This window comes from Leguminivora glycinivorella, chromosome 8 (genome assembly GCF_023078275.1).
Source record: "Leguminivora glycinivorella isolate SPB_JAAS2020 chromosome 8, LegGlyc_1.1, whole genome shotgun sequence".
Lineage (NCBI taxonomy): Eukaryota > Metazoa > Arthropoda > Insecta > Lepidoptera > Tortricidae > Leguminivora > Leguminivora glycinivorella.
Genome location: NC_062978.1, coordinates 26,792,872 through 26,812,626, shown reverse-complemented (window position 1 = coordinate 26,812,626; position 19,755 = coordinate 26,792,872). Strand labels below are relative to the sequence as shown.

General features: G+C 38.9%; 1 protein-coding gene across 1 annotated transcript; it reads right to left on the bottom strand.

Annotated features, from left to right (window-relative positions):
- Positions 1 to 18,281: 18,281 nt before the first annotated feature.
- On the bottom strand, positions 18,282 to 19,412 carry LOC125229145. Its single transcript, XM_048133926.1, has 2 exons — positions 18,637 to 19,412; positions 18,282 to 18,318 (listed from the first exon to the last, which is right to left on the bottom strand). The coding sequence occupies exons 1-2, from the start codon at positions 19,410 to 19,412 to the stop codon at positions 18,282 to 18,284; spliced, it is 813 nt and encodes a 270-aa protein (XP_047989883.1).
- Positions 19,413 to 19,755: the final 343 nt, after the last annotated feature.

Sequence of the window (19,755 nt, the reverse complement as noted above, 5' to 3'; positions counted from 1 at the left end):
TTCCTAGTTTTATGCTGAGAACAGGCAGCGCGGTTATCAATAATAAATAACTGTCATTAGATTACGGTTGGATTGAGGACGTTCATTCGTCAAAACGGGCATAGGGAATTGATTAATTGCCAAAACACATCGCGGTTATACGACTTGCGTGGAATAACCTGACTTCACTTGAACTGAGGCGCCGGGGTTAGCCGCAGTGATCACTCACAAGTAGTGTCAAAGGTATACCGTTTAACATCTGACACCAAATCATTACAAATGAATGTCCTACCATGCGCTTGCGCATTCGCTAACCCCCCCTACGATACTTTGATACGTAGCCTCACGTTTCGAGTACTTCAGTCCTCGTAAGTATTACAGACGGGGTCAGTTTTAGAAGCTTTGGCACCTCAGGGCTGCCCTGAGTAGTACATCTCACTTACGCTTAGGAAGGACTGTTTCTACGCCTCCGCTCACGCTGGACGCAGTGTGACCCGAGAATTAATTCTCTCGTCTCAGACGAACGCGTTTTATAGTAGATCAGGCCCTGTCCGTGAGGAAGTGACTCTGAGGTGTGTGGCTGAGGTATTTGTCTGTCCAAACTTTACTAAATAGGGCCATAATACCATTACACGACGTATGGTCAGGCCATTGTCTGTTCAAATCATTATTTCATAACAAAAGTTCAATTGCATCACTTATTAACAAAAGTTAAAGTGAATTTTCATTTAGCTGGCATCACTATCATAATACTATCTAAATACCCTAAAGAACAGAGATGACAAAGGGTTTTATTTTATGACAGCTATACTCAACAAATTTAATGATGTAAATAAATGTCCCTAAATAGAAAATAGACATTTATTATGCCACAATATAAATTATATGACACAAAATTATTTTGAGTTTTGAATGATTCACGGTTATTTTCATTAGACTTATATTGACCGGGATATAGACCGTGATTACCTTTTTGATTTTTGTCGAGATATCGGGAGCTCGACAAAAATCAAAAAGGTAATCACGGTCTATATCCCGGTCAATATAAGTCTAATGAAAATTATTTTGATCAGTGTAATTTGAGATGCGAGATCTCTTGACGACAACATAGGTGTTATTTACATATGTAATAATCTACTACAAGCTATCAAGTATTATTGAAAGTTGATTGTAAATTGTAATCAATAAACTAGAGGTCTTATGTGTGAACTTTGTGTGGAAAATCCCTGGCCAGGGTAATGCGTGGTTGTGAAAGGAGATGTGTGATTGTAACTTATTAGTGTCTTGAGAAGGTGACGATGTGTCGATTACGAAGATTGTATGGTGATGTATGAGTCAAGAGATCTTGTTAACACAAACTGAAGTCTACTCGGTTAACGTAAACTTTAGATAATTTTATGAAAACGCATAAAGCTTGAAATACAAGATACAAAATTAATTCAATTTCATTAAGCAAATAACGCTCTAAGATAGGCTATCATTTGTGCAAAGAGACATATTATTATGGTTAATCAGTTAGAGGCAGTAATTGTAACGGTCTAAATGCAAACAATAAGATACTGTAAAAATGTTATATTTTAAAATATTAAATTCATTATTATTCTATTATCCGTGCCCAAACGTCAGGTAGTTCCTTCAGAGGTACAGGCGCCGGCGCTAAGATATTATTGTTATTGGTTTATTGCCCATTACAAGTCTCATAGTGTTGGTTTTGTTAGAGAAGAAAGAAGCATAATTAACTTGTTTAAAGCTACCTTTCGTTTTGTAAACATTGGGACAAAGACGCGAGTAGCAGGATAGCATTGATTGACAAGCGCGTTACCTTTTCGCGGATTAATAGACTTAGTTTTCTAGATTTGAGTATCGTGGACGTGCACAAAGTAACGCCAGATTCCATCGATAATTATTAAGATATAAATAAAAGGTGTTTACATTTTTCCAAGTTCTCGTATTCAGGTTATATAGGTTACGTAGAAGACGGGGTAATTTTGTTCGACTAACCAGAGAGGGGCGTGAGATGGCAACCCGTATTCCACATACGTGAATACATGCTTTACTAAGTAGTTATAAATAGGTGATTAAAATTGCCATCGGTTAAAAGTAATAAATTTAAAATGGCTATCCGAAAAAAAAAGGGCGGCAATAAAAATAGAAAGCAGGCTGTTTCCCATTCTCGGATTGCTCAATATTTTATTTAAAAGATATTCTATAGAAATTTAAAAACAAAACCCATTATAAGATTTATTTATGAGTTTACTGGAACAACAGAAAAACCGCTATCGCACAATGCACACCGTACGCCAAACCTATAACGTAATCATACTCTAATATGGTATATTATTCCATACAAAGTCTACTCTCCTTGGTAAACTGTTTCCAGGACATCTGGAGCCCATGTGTCAAGGCATTTGACCATGACCGTACCATTCGTTGCAAAAGGGACAGCGGGGGGTCTCTCTGAAGCCCTGACCACGCCGAGAGAGACAACGTGCACCGCTGCAGTAAGAGAGAGCGAGATAGCGCACCAACCAGAGCCTTGGAAGGGATAAGGTCCCATAGAAGAAGCGTTTGCGCAATCCTTATATTATTGTTAATAAAGTTGATATTATCGTAACTATAAGTAAGTTGGTTTAGTAGGGATTTCAGTCAACACGGGGGATGAGAGTAGCAGGACGCAGGACACTCTGATTTTAGACTCGAAGGGAGACCCAAGTCTTTCCAGCTTTGTTAAAATTTGTTCTCTGATCATATATAATTGTATTAATTGTTAAAGATTAATTGAGTAGTAATAGTAGAGAATAAAGCCAGTGGTTCCGGATCCGGCGATAAACGAGCTAAGTACCTCTTTTTATTCAAACAGCGGCAGCGTCTCAAGTTGTATTTTAAGTAACACAACATATTTTAATTATCTTTGTTCAAGTGCAAGGCAAGTTCAATTCTTGCCTTGTAATCTGGATTTATTGTTGGGACAAATTCTATAACCTCGTAATGGTTAATTAGTATTTTAAAGTAACTGTATAATGTTTCTTCAGTTTCTTTCAGCTTTGTGTTACATATCTTGTATGACATTTTATTGATGAATATTAGTGCGAGTTCGAGCCTCGCCACTATGTTAAATATATTCCATATATATTTTTTGAAACCAGGATTCGAGTTCCTGAGATATCTAATGTACCTAAATACATTTCGTAAAGGATTGAAACGAGACGACCGATATTATATTGTTATATCCTACAGATTAAACATCATGTGCATTTATTATAACTCAAACTGTGTTTAGAGTAAACTGTCTTGGAAATTATGGAAATTCTGTTATTACGATTCCTGACGAATTATTGTATTGTTGTATTAAATAGAGCATATAGATGTTATGTAGACATTGTATGTAGACGTTACATTAATAAGGCGAAGTAAGGGTTTTAGCGGGTTTTCCTTTACTTCATGAGCCATTGATTTAATATATTATATTGTCCCCGCAAAGGTATGGGCTATAGGTTGACTTGTATTGTATACACTTTTGTCTTATAATTTATATAAATATTTCAAGTGATAAAGGCCTAAATTGTTTTCCTCAAGTACGTATTTCTGTAGTGTATTCAAGTTTGCATTCATAGATTATTGATTTCATTTTATATAACGAATGCCTTATAGATTTCTTTGATAGGAACGCCCTATACCTTAATAAATTTGCGATAATATATTTCAATTTTATAAATCGCCATGTGCCTTTCCTTACAACTACCCCATATAGTAGCTCAGACTCCTTAGATTCATCTACACCTTAATCAATCTAATTTATTTAATTCTCTAAAGCCTTCAGCATGGTATTTTAGGTCCCCCAATACCATTACAGTATGTAAGGGCAACTTGCACCACCTGCTTACCTCAAGGTTAGTGGGCTGTCAACCGTCTAATTCCATATAAAATGGTGGGTGCGAAACCTTGACAGATGACAAGCCACGTACCCTGAATTAGGCGGTAGGTGCAAGTGGGATTATGTTGTAAATTATGACATTTAAAACATACCACCATATATTGAGACCATGAAAAGCAGACTGACAGGGCCGATATGTAATTATTATAAAGGACCTTTAAAAATAAATAAAAAAACCCCATTTATGACATTTGTGAACAGGCAAGGCTATCTCTAAAAGAAAAGTCAACTTAGGTTGGTCTCTAAAAAGTCCATGTTTAACAAGTACTATTTTACACGGTACGAGATCTCGCATGCGAGTTTCAATACAATATGGCATTTAATCGGCCAGCTTGAAGTATCATTAAAAGTCCACAGCTTGATTTCCATTGTCGCTCATACTCTGTTAGCGATTGCAATATTAACACGATTGCGTGCTGCGTAACGAAATAATCGTTATACCTCGTTTTGTTTGTGTTACAACAATAAACATAAATCTTTAGTCATCTTTATTTTACTGCTTACTTATGTTATGACTTCATGAATAAGTTTATGTAACTAGGAAAATAAATTAAGACTGTACTTTCTGGTCTTATATACATGTAATCGTTTCACTTTTGTTGGAGGTGGGGGTAGCAAGCTCTAAAGAACTAAGGAAACCCCCATCAGAATATAATAATAGTACAAGTACAGAAGGCTCACTCCTTTGATGTCCACAAAATGCCGTCATTCTAAATTCTTACCTACATTAACAAACGGACCGCACGCGAGAAGCCGACATTGAATTTTATTGCGCCGCGCGAGGGTCGTCACCACTGGGCCAATGGGCTGCGAACTCACGGCCGCCGACATGTACTTGTAGCGCGGCGATATAATCGCGGAGTGAGCCGCCCCTGCATCAGGCCACCTTACAGCGTCCCTGATAATGCTAGTTCGGTACAACAATGCCGACGGATCCGTGGTACAAAAAAATGGCCTCAACTTTTGTGACAAGATAATCCATGGTGTCTCGGTCCACATCAGTGCTATAAAACACAAAAAATATGGAATATACATCGAAACCAACAGTTGCTAATCAGTCGCCAGTCTTATTTGTAAGGCCTAAGTGCACGCTCATATTGAGCAGCGGGGCGGGGCGTGCGACGTGCATGTCAAACAATTGAAGTGCACTCAAGTGTCCAGAATGTACGCTGTGCATAGAGTGGACGCACGCTCGACTGGCCGAATGCTCCACTGCTCCACTCCGAGCCACTTACGGCTCAGCCACGACATTGATCTAAGCGCGACAGCGGTGAGCAGCGGCCATACATTGGAGCGAGATACAGCGATGGGACTTTTCATTCGCACGTATAGCTGCCGCTCACCGCTGTCGCGCTTAGACCAATGTCGTGGCTGGGCCGTTAGGCCCTACACTTAATTTAGCTGTCCAAGCGAACTTCGGATCTAAGAAAGTACCAGTAACAAGCGCAGGCTAGGGACCAAATTTCCAAGTTCCAACCTAAGATAAACATCAGACCCAAGAAAGAGTTCGAATCGAGCCGACAAAGATTTTCATACCTAAATCTACCTTTACCAGGGGCGGCTCACTCCGCGATCCTATCGCCGCGCTACAAGTATATCCTGGCGGCCGCGAGTTCGCGGCCTACTCAGGGGTGGCGCACATTCTCACGGAATGCACGTTCGCACTTTCTATTGTTACTTTACGTCGCGAGGTTTTTTAACCCTTAAATCGACAAGGAAAAAAAAATCTCGAAAAAATGGGGTTGCATCTGTTTTTTGAAGTTATTATGTGATAATTAATTGTAGAAAAATCATAAAAAAAAAATATTTATAATAGTTTTGAAAAAAACCTATGTCAAGTATGTTGGACATTGCCAGGTTTGCTGTAATGATGGCGTCAGGATGGAGTTAGGAGAAGACGTGCAGAATTTTGGACAATGCCGAGTATACGGTATTTTATCCGCATACGGTTTTTTTATCAAATTATTTTGTTTTGCTAATTATAAAACACTTGTGTTTTTCCATAAGAACATCCTGTAATAAAAAATATATTGATATAATAAACTTGTGTCATCCAATTTTTTTGGAAGATAATTTCATAGCTTTTAAGGTGATCATATTTTTCCAGTTATTGACACATATATTTAACATAAAATTAAACGAGCCGAATGTCATAAGAAACAGTAACGTAGAAGCTATTGTTTGTATTATAAGCATGTGCATTTATCAAAAATTTCATAAGAAATTTCTATATTGAAATTGGCTCTTCCTTGTAACGGACTAATAGGGAAAGTACTCAGTAAAAGATTTTTTTTTATCCATTTGGCTCAATAACCTGTAGTATACCAAATAACGAACTTGTTGAGGTTTTTAAATATCTAAAAATCATATATTATTGTTATTTACAATAAAAAAATCATAAAAAAAGAATTGTTTTTAATCTTCGTTTACTTGGCAACGTCCAACATACTGGACGTAGCAAAAGTATCGTGAACTTGACAACGGGTAAAATACTGCACACTGCACTTTTCAAGTGTCTAATACCCATAAAAACAACACCTTTTCGTGTTATTTAGACTGTGACTTATTAAATAATTATTGACATATTATATATTTTAACGCTGCATAATACTGTCCTACAAAAAAATAAAAACAGCTAGCAACGATATCAGTCAGTCGGATGCTTCCTAGTAAGGTCTGTGTTCTGTAGGACTTTGACACAAATATTAGGTCTCCACTGGTTTCTAATATTTTTTTATTTACTTAAAAATAAGTAAGGATTCACTTACGCTGCATCAAAAGTATTGATATGCTTTAATATTCGGTGTAGAATTTTTTACTTGGGATGTCTTGTATAGTGGACGTTGTCGATTTAAGGGTTAAGGGATGTCCGCGGGTGGAATGGCTAATAATACTTAGTTAAATAGACATATTGAATAAAATAAATACCAAAAGACATTCTTATACAGATCTACTACTGATTAAGTCCCACGGAAAAGTTCAATAAGGCTTGTGATGTTGGAACCTTGAACAAAAATATATAAATACAGCGTATATACCTAGAAAGTACTCAAGACTTGAATATAATAATATAACATTTAATGTGAGTATTAATTCGTTTGGATCCATTGGTAACCCTATTCACCGGACGCCGCGCACGTGCGGCTCGTTTCTTTGTAAGAATGTTGTAGGTATTTAAAAAGGCGGCATTTCGGAAACATCAAAGCAGTGGGCCTTCTGTACTTGTACTATTATTTATATTCTGTGCCTTTACTCATAAATCACTTTCGAGCCGTGAATTTGAATATTTCAACCCGAAGGGAGTCATCGATTCCAATCCTGGATGATCTATCTATTATGTAGGGTTTATTCGGCTGTATTTGTTATATTATTAGTAATATAGCGATCGAAGTATCAGAACTTAAAAATATAGATAACAGTAATTTCATTTGTTCCGTTCTAGATTACTATACAATTTCTAAATAATTTTAAGGCTTCGGCTGCATAATGCCTCTTCAGTTAAGGTTCTTTTTAGGGTTCCGAACCAAAAAGGTACACAAGGAACCCTTTTAGTGTCGCTCTGTCCGTCTGTCACATTCCTAAATATCTCGAGAACTACTTATGTTATCGCTTTGGGAACAGTTATGAACATTGTTTTATCTTGTGTGATTTTTTTCGTCCCAAAGCAAAAAATTTAACCACCAATTGTTGATGCGGTTTTTGACTTGAAACCGAGTTTCAGAGGTTTTTATTTGTATTAGGTACTTTTGATAAAATATTCCACAGATTGAAAAGTGCCAGCGATAATAATAAATGATGTTTGGCATACTTAATATTAATGGTTTGTCTTATGTCTTAATCCGTAACGAGGTCTTTTTTAATTTTATACTTTTTTGGATATGGCATATAATGGGCCAGAGAATAAATACGTCGATTTTTTTCTCTAGGTGTGAGCATATATCTAGTCTCTATTTCCCGTATTTGTAAGGCCTAAGTGCACGCTCATATTGAGCAGCGGGGCGGGGCGTGCGACGTGCATGTCAAACAATTGAAGTGCACTCAAGTGTCCAGAATGTACGCTGTGCATAGAGTGGACGCACGCTCGACTGGCCGAATGCTCCACTGCTCCACTCCGAGCCACTTACGGCTCAGCCACGACATTGATCTAAGCGCGACAGCGGTGAGCAGCGGCCATACATTGGAGCGAGATACAGCGATGGGACTTTTCATTCGCACGTATAGCTGCCGCTCACCGCTGTCGCGCTTAGACCAATGTCGTGGCTGGGCCGTTAGGCCCTACACTTAATTTAGCTGTCCAAGCGAACTTCGGATCTAAGAAAGTACCAGTAACAAGCGCAGGCTAGGGACCAAATTTCCAAGTTCCAACCTAAGATAAACATCAGACCCAAGAAAGAGTTCGAATCGAGCCGACAAAGATTTTCATACCTAAATCTACCTTTACCAGGGGCGGCTCACTCCGCGATCCTATCGCCGCGCTACAAGTATATCCTGGCGGCCGCGAGTTCGCGGCCTACTCAGGGTGGCGCACATTCTCACGGAATGCACGTTCGCACTTTCTATTGTTACTTTACGTCGCGAGGTTTTTTAACCCTTAAATCGACAAGGAAAAAAAAATCTCGAAAAAATGGGGTTGCATCTGTTTTTTGAAGTTATTATGTGATAATTAATTGTAGAAAAATCATAAAAAAAAAATATTTATAATAGTTTTGAAAAAACCTATGTCAAGTATGTTGGACATTGCCAGGTTTGCTGTAATGATGGCGTCAGGATGGAGTTAGGAGAAGACGTGCAGAATTTTGGACAATGCCGAGTATACGGTATTTTATCCGCATACGGTTTTTTTATCAAATTATTTTGTTTTGCTAATTATAAAACACTTGTGTTTTTCCATAAGAACATCCTGTAATAAAAAATATATTGATATAATAAACTTGTGTCATCCAATTTTTTTGGAAGATAATTTCATAGCTTTTAAGGTGATCATATTTTTCCAGTTATTGACACATATATTTAACATAAAATTAAACGAGCCGAATGTCATAAGAAACAGTAACGTAGAAGCTATTGTTTGTATTATAAGCATGTGCATTTATCAAAAATTTCATAAGAAATTTCTATATTGAAATTGGCTCTTCCTTGTAACGGACTAATAGGGAAAGTACTCAGTAAAAGATTTTTTTTTTATCCATTTGGCTCAATAACCTGTAGTATACCAAATAACGAACTTGTTGAGGTTTTTAAATATCTAAAAATCATATATTATTGTTATTTACAATAAAAAAATCATAAAAAAAGAATTGTTTTTAATCTTCGTTTACTTGGCAACGTCCAACATACTGGACGTAGCAAAAGTATCGTGAACTTGACAACGGGTAAAATACTGCACACTGCACTTTTCAAGTGTCTAATACCCATAAAAACAACACCTTTTCGTGTTATTTAGACTGTGACTTATTAAATAATTATTGACATATTATATATTTTAACGCTGCATAATACTGTCCTACAAAAAAATAAAAACAGCTAGCAACGATATCAGTCAGTCGGATGCTTCCTAGTAAGGTCTGTGTTCTGTAGGACTTTGACACAAATATTAGGTCTCCACTGGTTTCTAATATTTTTTTATTTACTTAAAAATAAGTAAGGATTCACTTACGCTGCATCAAAAGTATTGATATGCTTTAATATTCGGTGTAGAATTTTTTACTTGGGATGTCTTGTATAGTGGACGTTGTCGATTTAAGGGTTAAGGGATGTCCGCGGGTGGAATGGCTAATAATACTTAGTTAAATAGACATATTGAATAAAATAAATACCAAAAGACATTCTTATACAGATCTACTACTGATTAAGTCCCACGGAAAAGTTCAATAAGGCTTGTGATGTTGGAACCTTGAACAAAAATATATAAATACAGCGTATATACCTAGAAAGTACTCAAGACTTGAATATAATAATATAACATTTAATGTGAGTATTAATTCGTTTGGATCCATTGGTAACCCTATTCACCGGACGCCGCGCACGTGCGGCTCGTTTCTTTGTAAGAATGTTGTAGGTATTTAAAAAGGCGGCATTTCGGAAACATCAAAGCAGTGGGCCTTCTGTACTTGTACTATTATTTATATTCTGTGCCTTTACTCATAAATCACTTTCGAGCCGTGAATTTGAATATTTCAACCCGAAGGGAGTCATCGATTCCAATCCTGGATGATCTATCTATTATGTAGGGTTTATTCGGCTGTATTTGTTATATTATTAGTAATATAGCGATCGAAGTATCAGAACTTAAAAATATAGATAACAGTAATTTCATTTGTTCCGTTCTAGATTACTATACAATTTCTAAATAATTTTAAGGCTTCGGCTGCATAATGCCTCTTCAGTTAAGGTTCTTTTTAGGGTTCCGAACCAAAAAGGTACACAAGGAACCCTTTTAGTGTCGCTCTGTCCGTCTGTCACATTCCTAAATATCTCGAGAACTACTTATGTTATCGCTTTGGGAACAGTTATGAACATTGTTTTATCTTGTGTGATTTTTTTCGTCCCAAAGCAAAAAATTTAACCACCAATTGTTGATGCGGTTTTTGACTTGAAACCGAGTTTCAGAGGTTTTTATTTGTATTAGGTACTTTTGATAAAATATTCCACAGATTGAAAAGTGCCAGCGATAATAATAAATGATGTTTGGCATACTTAATATTAATGGTTTGTCTTATGTCTTAATCCGTAACGAGGTCTTTTTTAATTTTATACTTTTTTGGATATGGCATATAATGGGCCAGAGAATAAATACGTCGATTTTTTCTCTAGGTGTGAGCATATATCTAGTCTCTATTTCCCGTCTTTGACAGAGAAATATTAGGTTTCCGGATGAACAAATAGTTTTTTGTTTGTTATTCATATATTGTGCCATGAATAGAAAAATATTTCTAGCGTGTAGGCAATCATTCGTGTCAAAGGTTAGCAATTGGAGCGAAAGACGGGATAATATTATATGTCACGGCAGTAGAAATGTAACACTCCGACCACAGATCAAATAATACTAGTACAGATACCTAATCCCATACTAAAAATGGGCGCCGTCCTAAGTATTCTAGACCTGTAGGCTAAATTTAATCCACATTCAAAGAGCTAGATGGCGCCAGTAGCCACGCGTGGCCAACAAAACTCTTATCAGTATCCTACGTCGAAATAGTCATCAAACTGCAACATCTTGCGACATCTGTTTTAGCTATCACGCACTAAACCTATAACGTCACATGGACGTTTAAAGTCGAACATTACTAGATGGCGTTGCCGTGCGGCTTGTATGTGTGCTCGCCGCGTACGTATAATATACTCGCTCTGTCCGCAACACATGCAAGCGGAATTGAATGAACGAGATCCGCGGCGCCCCACCCCGCACCCCACGCCCCGCGCCCCGCGACCACGGCGCCGCGCGCCGGCGACCTTGAGTTGAGAGGCCCCAGCCCCCGACCAAAGGATGCATTGATTTGTTAAAATTTAAAGCACTCGAAAGCAGGCGCGTAGTTACTTAGAAATATAGAAATGAATATTATTACATTTCATCCTTAAGACGATACAGGAGGAGTTAATTCTCCATACAAACGCTCTTGACTATTTATAAGTACCTAGGTAGTACTTAGTTGCTGACGGCGTCGCGTCGAGGTCTTGGCCCACTCCGCCGCAGATCGGCGACCGAGCGCGCATTCGTGTGCGTTCGGAAATCCTAGCCAGTCGGCAATCGTCGCGTCTCATACTTCCATATCGATAAGGTTTGATTTCGCATGCATCGCATCGGTCGTGCATGTGGCAAATGTCGGAAGGATTTCAAAGGCAAAAATCAAAGATGGCGGCTTCAGTGTATGGGATATCGGTCCTACATCCGATATCGGATCGGATAATGTGAAAACGCACTAACGGTGAATGCTTAGGCCGTTTTCACATTATCCGATCCGATATCGGGTGTCAGATCGACATCCTACATCCGATAAACGCTTCCGATAGTGTCGGATGTAGGTCCGATAAAAAGCGTTGTTCCAAATCAATGAAGTATGATTTTGTATCAAAAAGTATTTAAAAAATGTTTTATATTTAATAATTATAAAGCACTATATTCCAAATATTATATTGTAAAATTAAAATAACGGCATAAAAAAATACTCAAGAGTGTCAGGCAAAATAAATAATTTTACATTCAATTATATCTACTAAAAGATGATAAAACTAGTATCCGCAATTCGGACCGATGCATTACAAACTTTTTTTTTCAATGGAAATTGTTCAACTAATTTGAATTTCGATCATTGGCAGCTGTTTAATAGACGACATTTTTGTCACGCACACTACTACAAACGTATACCTACATTATTAACGCACACAAACAAATATTATCGGCCGACACGACAGCTGAATATTCTACGAACACGCGAGCGGGAGCGAGGCTTCCGCGATTTTGGTGACGCAATCATAGACTAAAAAGTTAACCACGCAGATGTGCCATTTTCATTGTTCCTACTAATGTGTTTCACCTCTAATAGATTTGCGAAATATATTTATTTCAATTTGGAAAATTATTAGGTAACTACTTACTACTTTATGAATTATGTTACTATAATATAAAAAAAAGTTAATTTGTTTATTGATTGTTAATAGTTATTGAGTAAAATTGTATTTTTAGCACGCTCACTTTTTGCTGTTTTCTTTGGCCTGGTCATGAAAAAAGAGAACAATGGATACGCTTTGTCCAAAAAAACTGACCGCACTATATATATATTATTATATATATAAGTATATATTTGTATTTTAAAGAAGAAGATAAATCTTCAAGAAAAGAGCGTACATCTTAAAGGCCGGCAACGCACCTCCAACACCCCTGGTGTTTCGGGTGTCCATGGGCGGCAGTGATCGCTTACTTTGTATTTTTTAAGTTGTAAATAAATAAATAAATAATTTTGACAGGCGGAATATAATAATGTGTCACATCTGATGGTGGACTTACTACTCTACGCGTAAATTACCGCTTCGCGCACTCCGCGCATTTGTCAGCTTGTGCAGAGTTTCCGTCTGGCAACGTCGCCTATAGTACGTAGTACATATAACTCAATGAACGGAACGCACACAATCGCACCGTTTCGTTGGCAGTATACTGTAGATAGTGGCAGCTCCATCTAGTGACAATATGCAATAAAATTTAGGTAGCTCGATACTGTCGCGCGCAGGTTGTTCACGTTGTTGCGTCATAGTCAGTAGCAATATATTACGTGATATTATTTCTTTGAAAATTTCTAAAATAATGCATTAAATTTGTGTTGTCATCGATGTTTGTATTTAATTTATAATGTACTTAATTTATGACGCTTCAAATACCTTTAAATCTAGTTGATAAAAAAATAATAATCGTCAATCGTGACACTTAGCGCCATCTATGACTTCTATTTGGAAATAATTTTGCACTGTTCCGGATGAGACCCCATGCTCCGACTGATTCGATCTTTGATGTACCTAAGGGCCCATTTAGACGGTACGAGGGAGTCCTCGTACCGTCTAAATGGGCCCTTACGTACATCAAAGATCGAATAGCGCTGACACTTTTCAATCAGTTTTCAACCTAATACAAATAAAAACCTTTGAAACTCGGCTTCAAGTAAAAACCGCATCAAAAATTGGTGGTTCATTCGTTTGATCCGGCAGAAGAAATGAGAGTGCATACGAGTTTTAGTTACATTGCGGTATTTGATGGCTGTGCAAAATTGTATGTACCCTCAACAGCCCGCAATGTAACTAAAATCGAATGCGAGTTCGCACGCCGTCTAAATCCGGCCTTGTAAAAAAGGCTCATGATATAGATCCAATATTTTCGATTAGAAACAAGAGTGCGTTGACGACCGGTCGGTAGTGAGTTAGTGACCCTGCCTGCTAAGCCGCGGTCCTGGGTTCAAATCTCGATAAGGGCATTTATTTGTGTGAAGAGCACAGATATTTGTTCCTGAGTCATGGATGTTTTCTATGTATATAAGTATGTATTTATCTATGTATATGTATCTATATCGTCGCTTAGCACCCATAGTACAAGCTTTGCTTAGTTTGAGGCTAAGGTGATCTGTGTAAAGGTACCGGCCACATCAGAGCGTCGCGTGTCTCGGGGCGCGCAACGGACGTCCGCGCCACGCCACCTGAGTGTAATTCAAAAAACGTCTCCTCAGTACATTTTGTATAGGAAGGACGTAAGACGCGCCCCAGGTGGCGTGGCGGCGGCGTGGCGCCTAAGGTGTCCCCAATATATTTATTTATTTAATTTTATTAGTCAATGTGTAGGAGGAGCCCGGGACACATATGACTTGTATCATCACAGGCTTTTGCGTCTATTGCAGACGATTTAAACATTGCTGATTCGACAACGGGTTTGGTGACTGTGGAGGCCGATTCGCGAGCGACACGACCTACCACATTTTTGGCATAGAAAACCCATACCACCTGAGGTTCCAGTCTCGTTTTGCCTCTGCGTCCTCCTCCCCTCGACAACACGCTTTCACCATTGACCTCGGTCTTCAGCTAAGGTTTCCCAGGCTTGATGGTTATGGAGTGTGTCTGGACTCGAGCGAAGAGAATGCAGATATTTGAGGTCCACGGATACACGATGACCGACATAGGGGTGTTCCAATCAATTCTTGCGGAACCCCTGTCAAAGACTGCTGAATTTGTATATAGTTTCTTTTATAGATAAATATACAAATTCGGTTGTTTTTTTACCTACTTTTGTTTTGACTTATTTTTTATAATGAGTTTGTATATTTATTGTTGATAATATGAAGTGGCCTAACGGAGCCGGCATAGTCCCATGGACCAAGGCTCCAAAATAAATAAAAAAATAAAAAAACAGACTAAAAAAAGGCTTAATGATCGATTTGAAATGCAGACATGTCTCGCTTAACACAGTCTTTGAAGGCAGGTCAAAGCAGGCAAGGCAGGCAGGTTGGCATGACAAGATAGATAGATAGATAGATAGATAGATAAGTCATTTATTTGGCAGACTGCAAACACACACAATACAATACACAATTTAAAACACACAAATTAGGCGCAACATAAAAAAGAGACAGAACAGTAAAATACAATTGAGACAGTAAAAAAAAAAACAATAACAAAAAAGAGAAAAGAAAAAGAAAATACAAACTGTGTGCGTTGCAGCAGGACAAAAGGGTCGCGGCTCAGTGATACGCTTCGCTCTTTCGACCGAAGCACTGATTTTCTGCCGGAACCCAGGTCACAATCACAATAGATAAATAATTACTTATATAATAACGATTTCTATAACATTAAAATGGAAACAAGTGTAAAGTGTATAGTGTGAATGTTATCTTATGTGCATATCGTGTGATGTTTTCTCGATAGTGTTAATGTTAAAATCGCAAGTATGTAAGCCTAGTTTGACTACTGTTCCCACCAGATTATATTCTGAAATCTGCAACCAAGTACCCGAATGGAATCCCATTTGTTTGCTTCTTGAGGAGAATATTTTTAAATCGAATCTTAAATGATTTTTTGGATTTTAGGTCTCTTAAAGGCGGGGGATATCATTCCAGCACTTGGTCGCAAGATATCGAAAACAACCTGTAAAGGCAATCGTCCTATGAGGATGTGATTCTAAGATGCAGCGTCGGGTAGATCTAGTGCCGTGTCGATGGTGAAAAGAAGATTGATTTATTTTAGAGTACAAATATTCAGGTGACTTGCAATTTATAACACTGAAGAGAAGACAAGCAAGGTGCAAATGTCTACGTGATGTCATGTTTAGAGTAGAATATTTGTTTAAGTATGGCGTGATATGGCTCCTTGGAGGAATTGTGTAGCAGTATCGATAACAAGCGTTCTGAACTCTTTGTATTAACCTACGAGTTTTCTGCTGCAGGCGGGGTCCGTACACCACATCGCCGTAGTTCAGCTTTGATAATATGAGCGATTCGCATAGTGTCAAACGAACCTTTTCGTTTAAAAAGTTTCTTATTTGATACAGTAACTTCAGTCTAAAAAAACATGATTTGACCAACTGTGCTACGTGCTTTTCAAACCTTAATTGACTGTCTATTATTATGCCCAAGTTTCTGGCCTCTTCTACTCGCTCAATTTGTGATCCATTAATGTTTAGTAGAGGGTTACCATTTAATATTCGCGAAATCTGGATTTTGCTACCTAAAATCATGAATTTGGTCTTCGTAGGGTTTAGCAATAGACTATTTTTTTCGGCCCAAACAGAAATATTTTTAAGGTCTTCATTAATTTTACTAATTGAGTCCGAAAATTCACTAGGATTGGCCGAGTAATACATTTGAACATCATCCGCGTACAAATGATATTGACAATGCTCAATAACTTTAACGATGTCAGCGCTATATATAATAAAAAGGAGAGGACCGAGAATGGAACCTTGTGGAACTCCGCGATATAGGGGCTTAGAATCAGACACCAATATACTGCCATCACTTTTTGATATCTTGACAGATTGCATACGCCCAGAGAGGTAGCTTTTAAACCACGAGAGTGACCCTACATCTACACCATAATAAATTAACTTAGATAAAAGCAAGTCGATATTTATGCAGTCAAATGCTCGAGAAAAATCTAACAACACCAAACATGTACCCTTGCCTGAATCTTGGCCATAAATAATATTGTCAACTATGTCAACAAGAGCAGATACAGTCCCCATACCCCTACGAAATCCGGACTGTAATTTAGGTAAGATTTTGTTGTCCTCTACATATTTGTATAGCTGCTCATAAACGGTTTTTTCGAGCAGTTTCGAAAGAAAAGGCAATATACTTATCGGCCGAAGATCTTTGAGCTCACTTGGATTGTCAACCTTTGGCAGAGGTGTAACCAGCGCATACTTCCACAGTGTTGGCACCTCACCAGTCAAAATGGAACGATTAATTATGGCTGTCAACACTGATAAAGTACGAGGGAGAGTAAGCAACACCATATCTCTACTGATTCCATCCACGCCAACTGCATTAGTGGTAACTGACAGTATATATTTTCCCACCTGACCCTCGTCGACAGTTTTCAGTTTAAACTTAGATTGACTGAAGCGGTGCTGTTCAAATTCTAACATGGTGGACAAGGAGACGTTATCGCTACCAGGCACATTCAAAAAACAATCATTAATAACATTTGGATTATTAAAGTGATTAGGAAGCTGGTCACGCTTAGTGTCACTCAAAACATTACATTTAATATTTTTCCAGAGCGTCTTTGGATCATGTACATTTGAATTGATGTGGTGATTGTAACTTTTTTTTTCATTGTATATACTTTGCACCACCAGTTTTTTTAATTCATTGTAATATTGTTTGTGACTTTCCATTTTAGACTTCCTGTAAGCGGAATGAGCCTCGTTACGCCTGGCTATCATAATTTTAATAGTGTCCGTTATCCAGGGTAGCGAAAGGCTGCGCCTAACCGTAACAGATTTTAATGGTGCGTGAGAGTCATACAATGATAATAATAGGACGTTAAAAGCTTCCACCATGTGTTCAACACAGTCATATGTTAAAACCGACTCCCAATTAATAGAATGCAAATCGTTATTGAAACCTGCTACGTTTATGTCCTTGATTGGTCTATAGGTAAAAGTTTTAGGCATGGGTTTGGGTCGTTTTGTTGACAAAGTGACAGTTACCATAGCATGACCAAGGGAACCTGTTATGTTAGACACGCATACGTCGGTAACAGGTGCATCAGTACATATAACATCCAAAAGAGTCTCATTGGCTACGGAAAAGTGAGTTGGTACTTTTACCACCTGTTCCAAACTCAAGCAATTAAGAAAATATGACAATTTTGTAGCATTATTACTTGCACTTTCAAGCATATTGATGTTGAAGTCTCCGAGCAAAATAATGTAGTCGTGTTTAGAAAAGAATGTTATAGATTCGGTCAGAGCATCTAAAAACGTGTCTACATTAACCCAATTAGGACGGTAAGCCGTACCTATTATATAACTTTGGCAGTTAATTGACATCGATAACCACAATTGTTCAATATTAGCAACAGGGTGGGTAGATCGGCGAGCGCGCACACCAGCCTTAATGTAAAAGCCTACCCCGCCACCGCGGCCTCCGCGCATTCCAATCGGCCGCGGGGCGTTAATGAATTTATATCCGGGGACATGCGGTGCGAGTTTTTCCTGGCCCTCTCTGATCCATGATTCATTGATCGCGACAATATCAGCATCAAATTTATCCATCGCGAGTACAAAATCGTCATGCCCAGTTACTAGTGAACCCGCGTTGTAAAGACCTAATTTGAGGTATTTCGTTTTAGGGCCTATTACAAGTATTATTATGTAATGTTGTCTTGTGAGTCAGTTCGTGCGGAATATAACAACGCGGCCGTATAACCTTAAACAATGACAAGATTTTACTCTTTTTACTGCGATAAGTTTTTAAATGAGTGCCATGAGTGTGTTCAGAAAGGAAAGTGTTATAAAGTGATGTGTTGAGATAATAAAAATAAGAAGTGTGTATAGTGCACGATATCTGATGGTCTATAATCGTGTGTAAACATTAACTTTAAAACAGATTTATATTTACAATCAAATATCAAGTGTACCAAAAACACGACTCAAATCCAGTTCCGTTCGAATTCGGTATCGTGGCGATTCTGTGCCAGGACGTTGGCGCACGTAGATCCTGCCATCGCGAGTCCATACATATCGCCAGCCATAGTGTTCCTTGAGCTGCCTCGCCTTCTGGAACAGCCGTCGATTGAGGAACGTGAGCCGCTCGTTGACGTAGAAGCGGGTGTCGGGGCCCGGCAGGCCGGTGCCCTCCGTGGTGGCCCCGCGCCGCACCCGCGCCGCCTGCAGCAGCCGGTCGCGCACGGCGCGGCGCGCCAGCTTCACCACCAGCAGCCGCGGGCGGGCCGGCTGGCCCTGGGCTTCGTCATCGAGTCGCGGCGCCCGCCCTACTCGACTCGCGTCGACGATGTCGTGTTCCGTCAGCGTAACTCCGAGCTTCTGGCCCAAGGTAGCTACTATGTGCAAAGTGTTTTCCCCACTTTGCTCCGGTACATTTGATAACTCGACGTCGTTGAGTAACATATCCTGATCGCGATCGTTTAGCTCTAATCTTAACTGGGCTACCGTGTCCGCCAGTGAAGCCTCAGTGTCTTTACCTACACTAGAAGTTGTGGTGTTTTTCTCTAGGGCTTCGACACGGGCACATAAACTATCGACGCGCCCATCACATGCGTCAATTTTTGTCGTCAGGTTAGCCACCGTTACGCGAAGAGCCTGGATATGTTGACTCATCGTGCGCATTTCTTCCCTAAACAGACGAAGTTCAGTTACCAGCTGTTTAATGTCAGAGGTCCCAGTAGTGTCGAGCCTAGTTGTGTTGTTAATATCCTGGTTGTCCATGAACGACATTTCCATGACGGAGTTATCAGACTCGTTGCACACTGGCCCGCGAGGCCTGGCGGTTCCCCTAAACATGTTTACAGTGTCATTGACACCGCGCACCGGCGTATTTGTATTGTCCAACTTAGGTTCGGCACTTTTGCATACAACACATTTCCACGAACATCTTTGCACGGGTCCCATGAAGTTAAGGTATTCCTCGGTGTAATTTGTGCAGTGAAGACAGTAGGATTTTTGGCAGTTATGGCAATTTAAAAATCTGCCATTGTTTACCTTGTTCAAACAGCCAGCACAGTCTGCCATTGCAAATTGTGTTTAATATATAGGTGATAAGGTACAATTTGTGACTACTATCACTGACACACAGTAATTGCGCGCGCGCAGATTCTCACAGCTGATTGGTTGACAGCCGGTCAGC

What these genes read in the sequence shown, in the direction of transcription:
- LOC125229145 (XM_048133926.1), bottom strand. Translation starts at nt 19,412, where the DNA reads ATGTTTAGGGGAACCGCCAGGCCTCGCGGGCCAGTGTGCAACGAGTCT. An exon ending in CTCAAGGAACACTATGGCTG is followed by an intron (nt 18,319 to 18,636) that starts GCGATATGTATG and finishes TCATTGTTTAAG; the next exon opens with GTTATACGGCCGCGTTGTTA.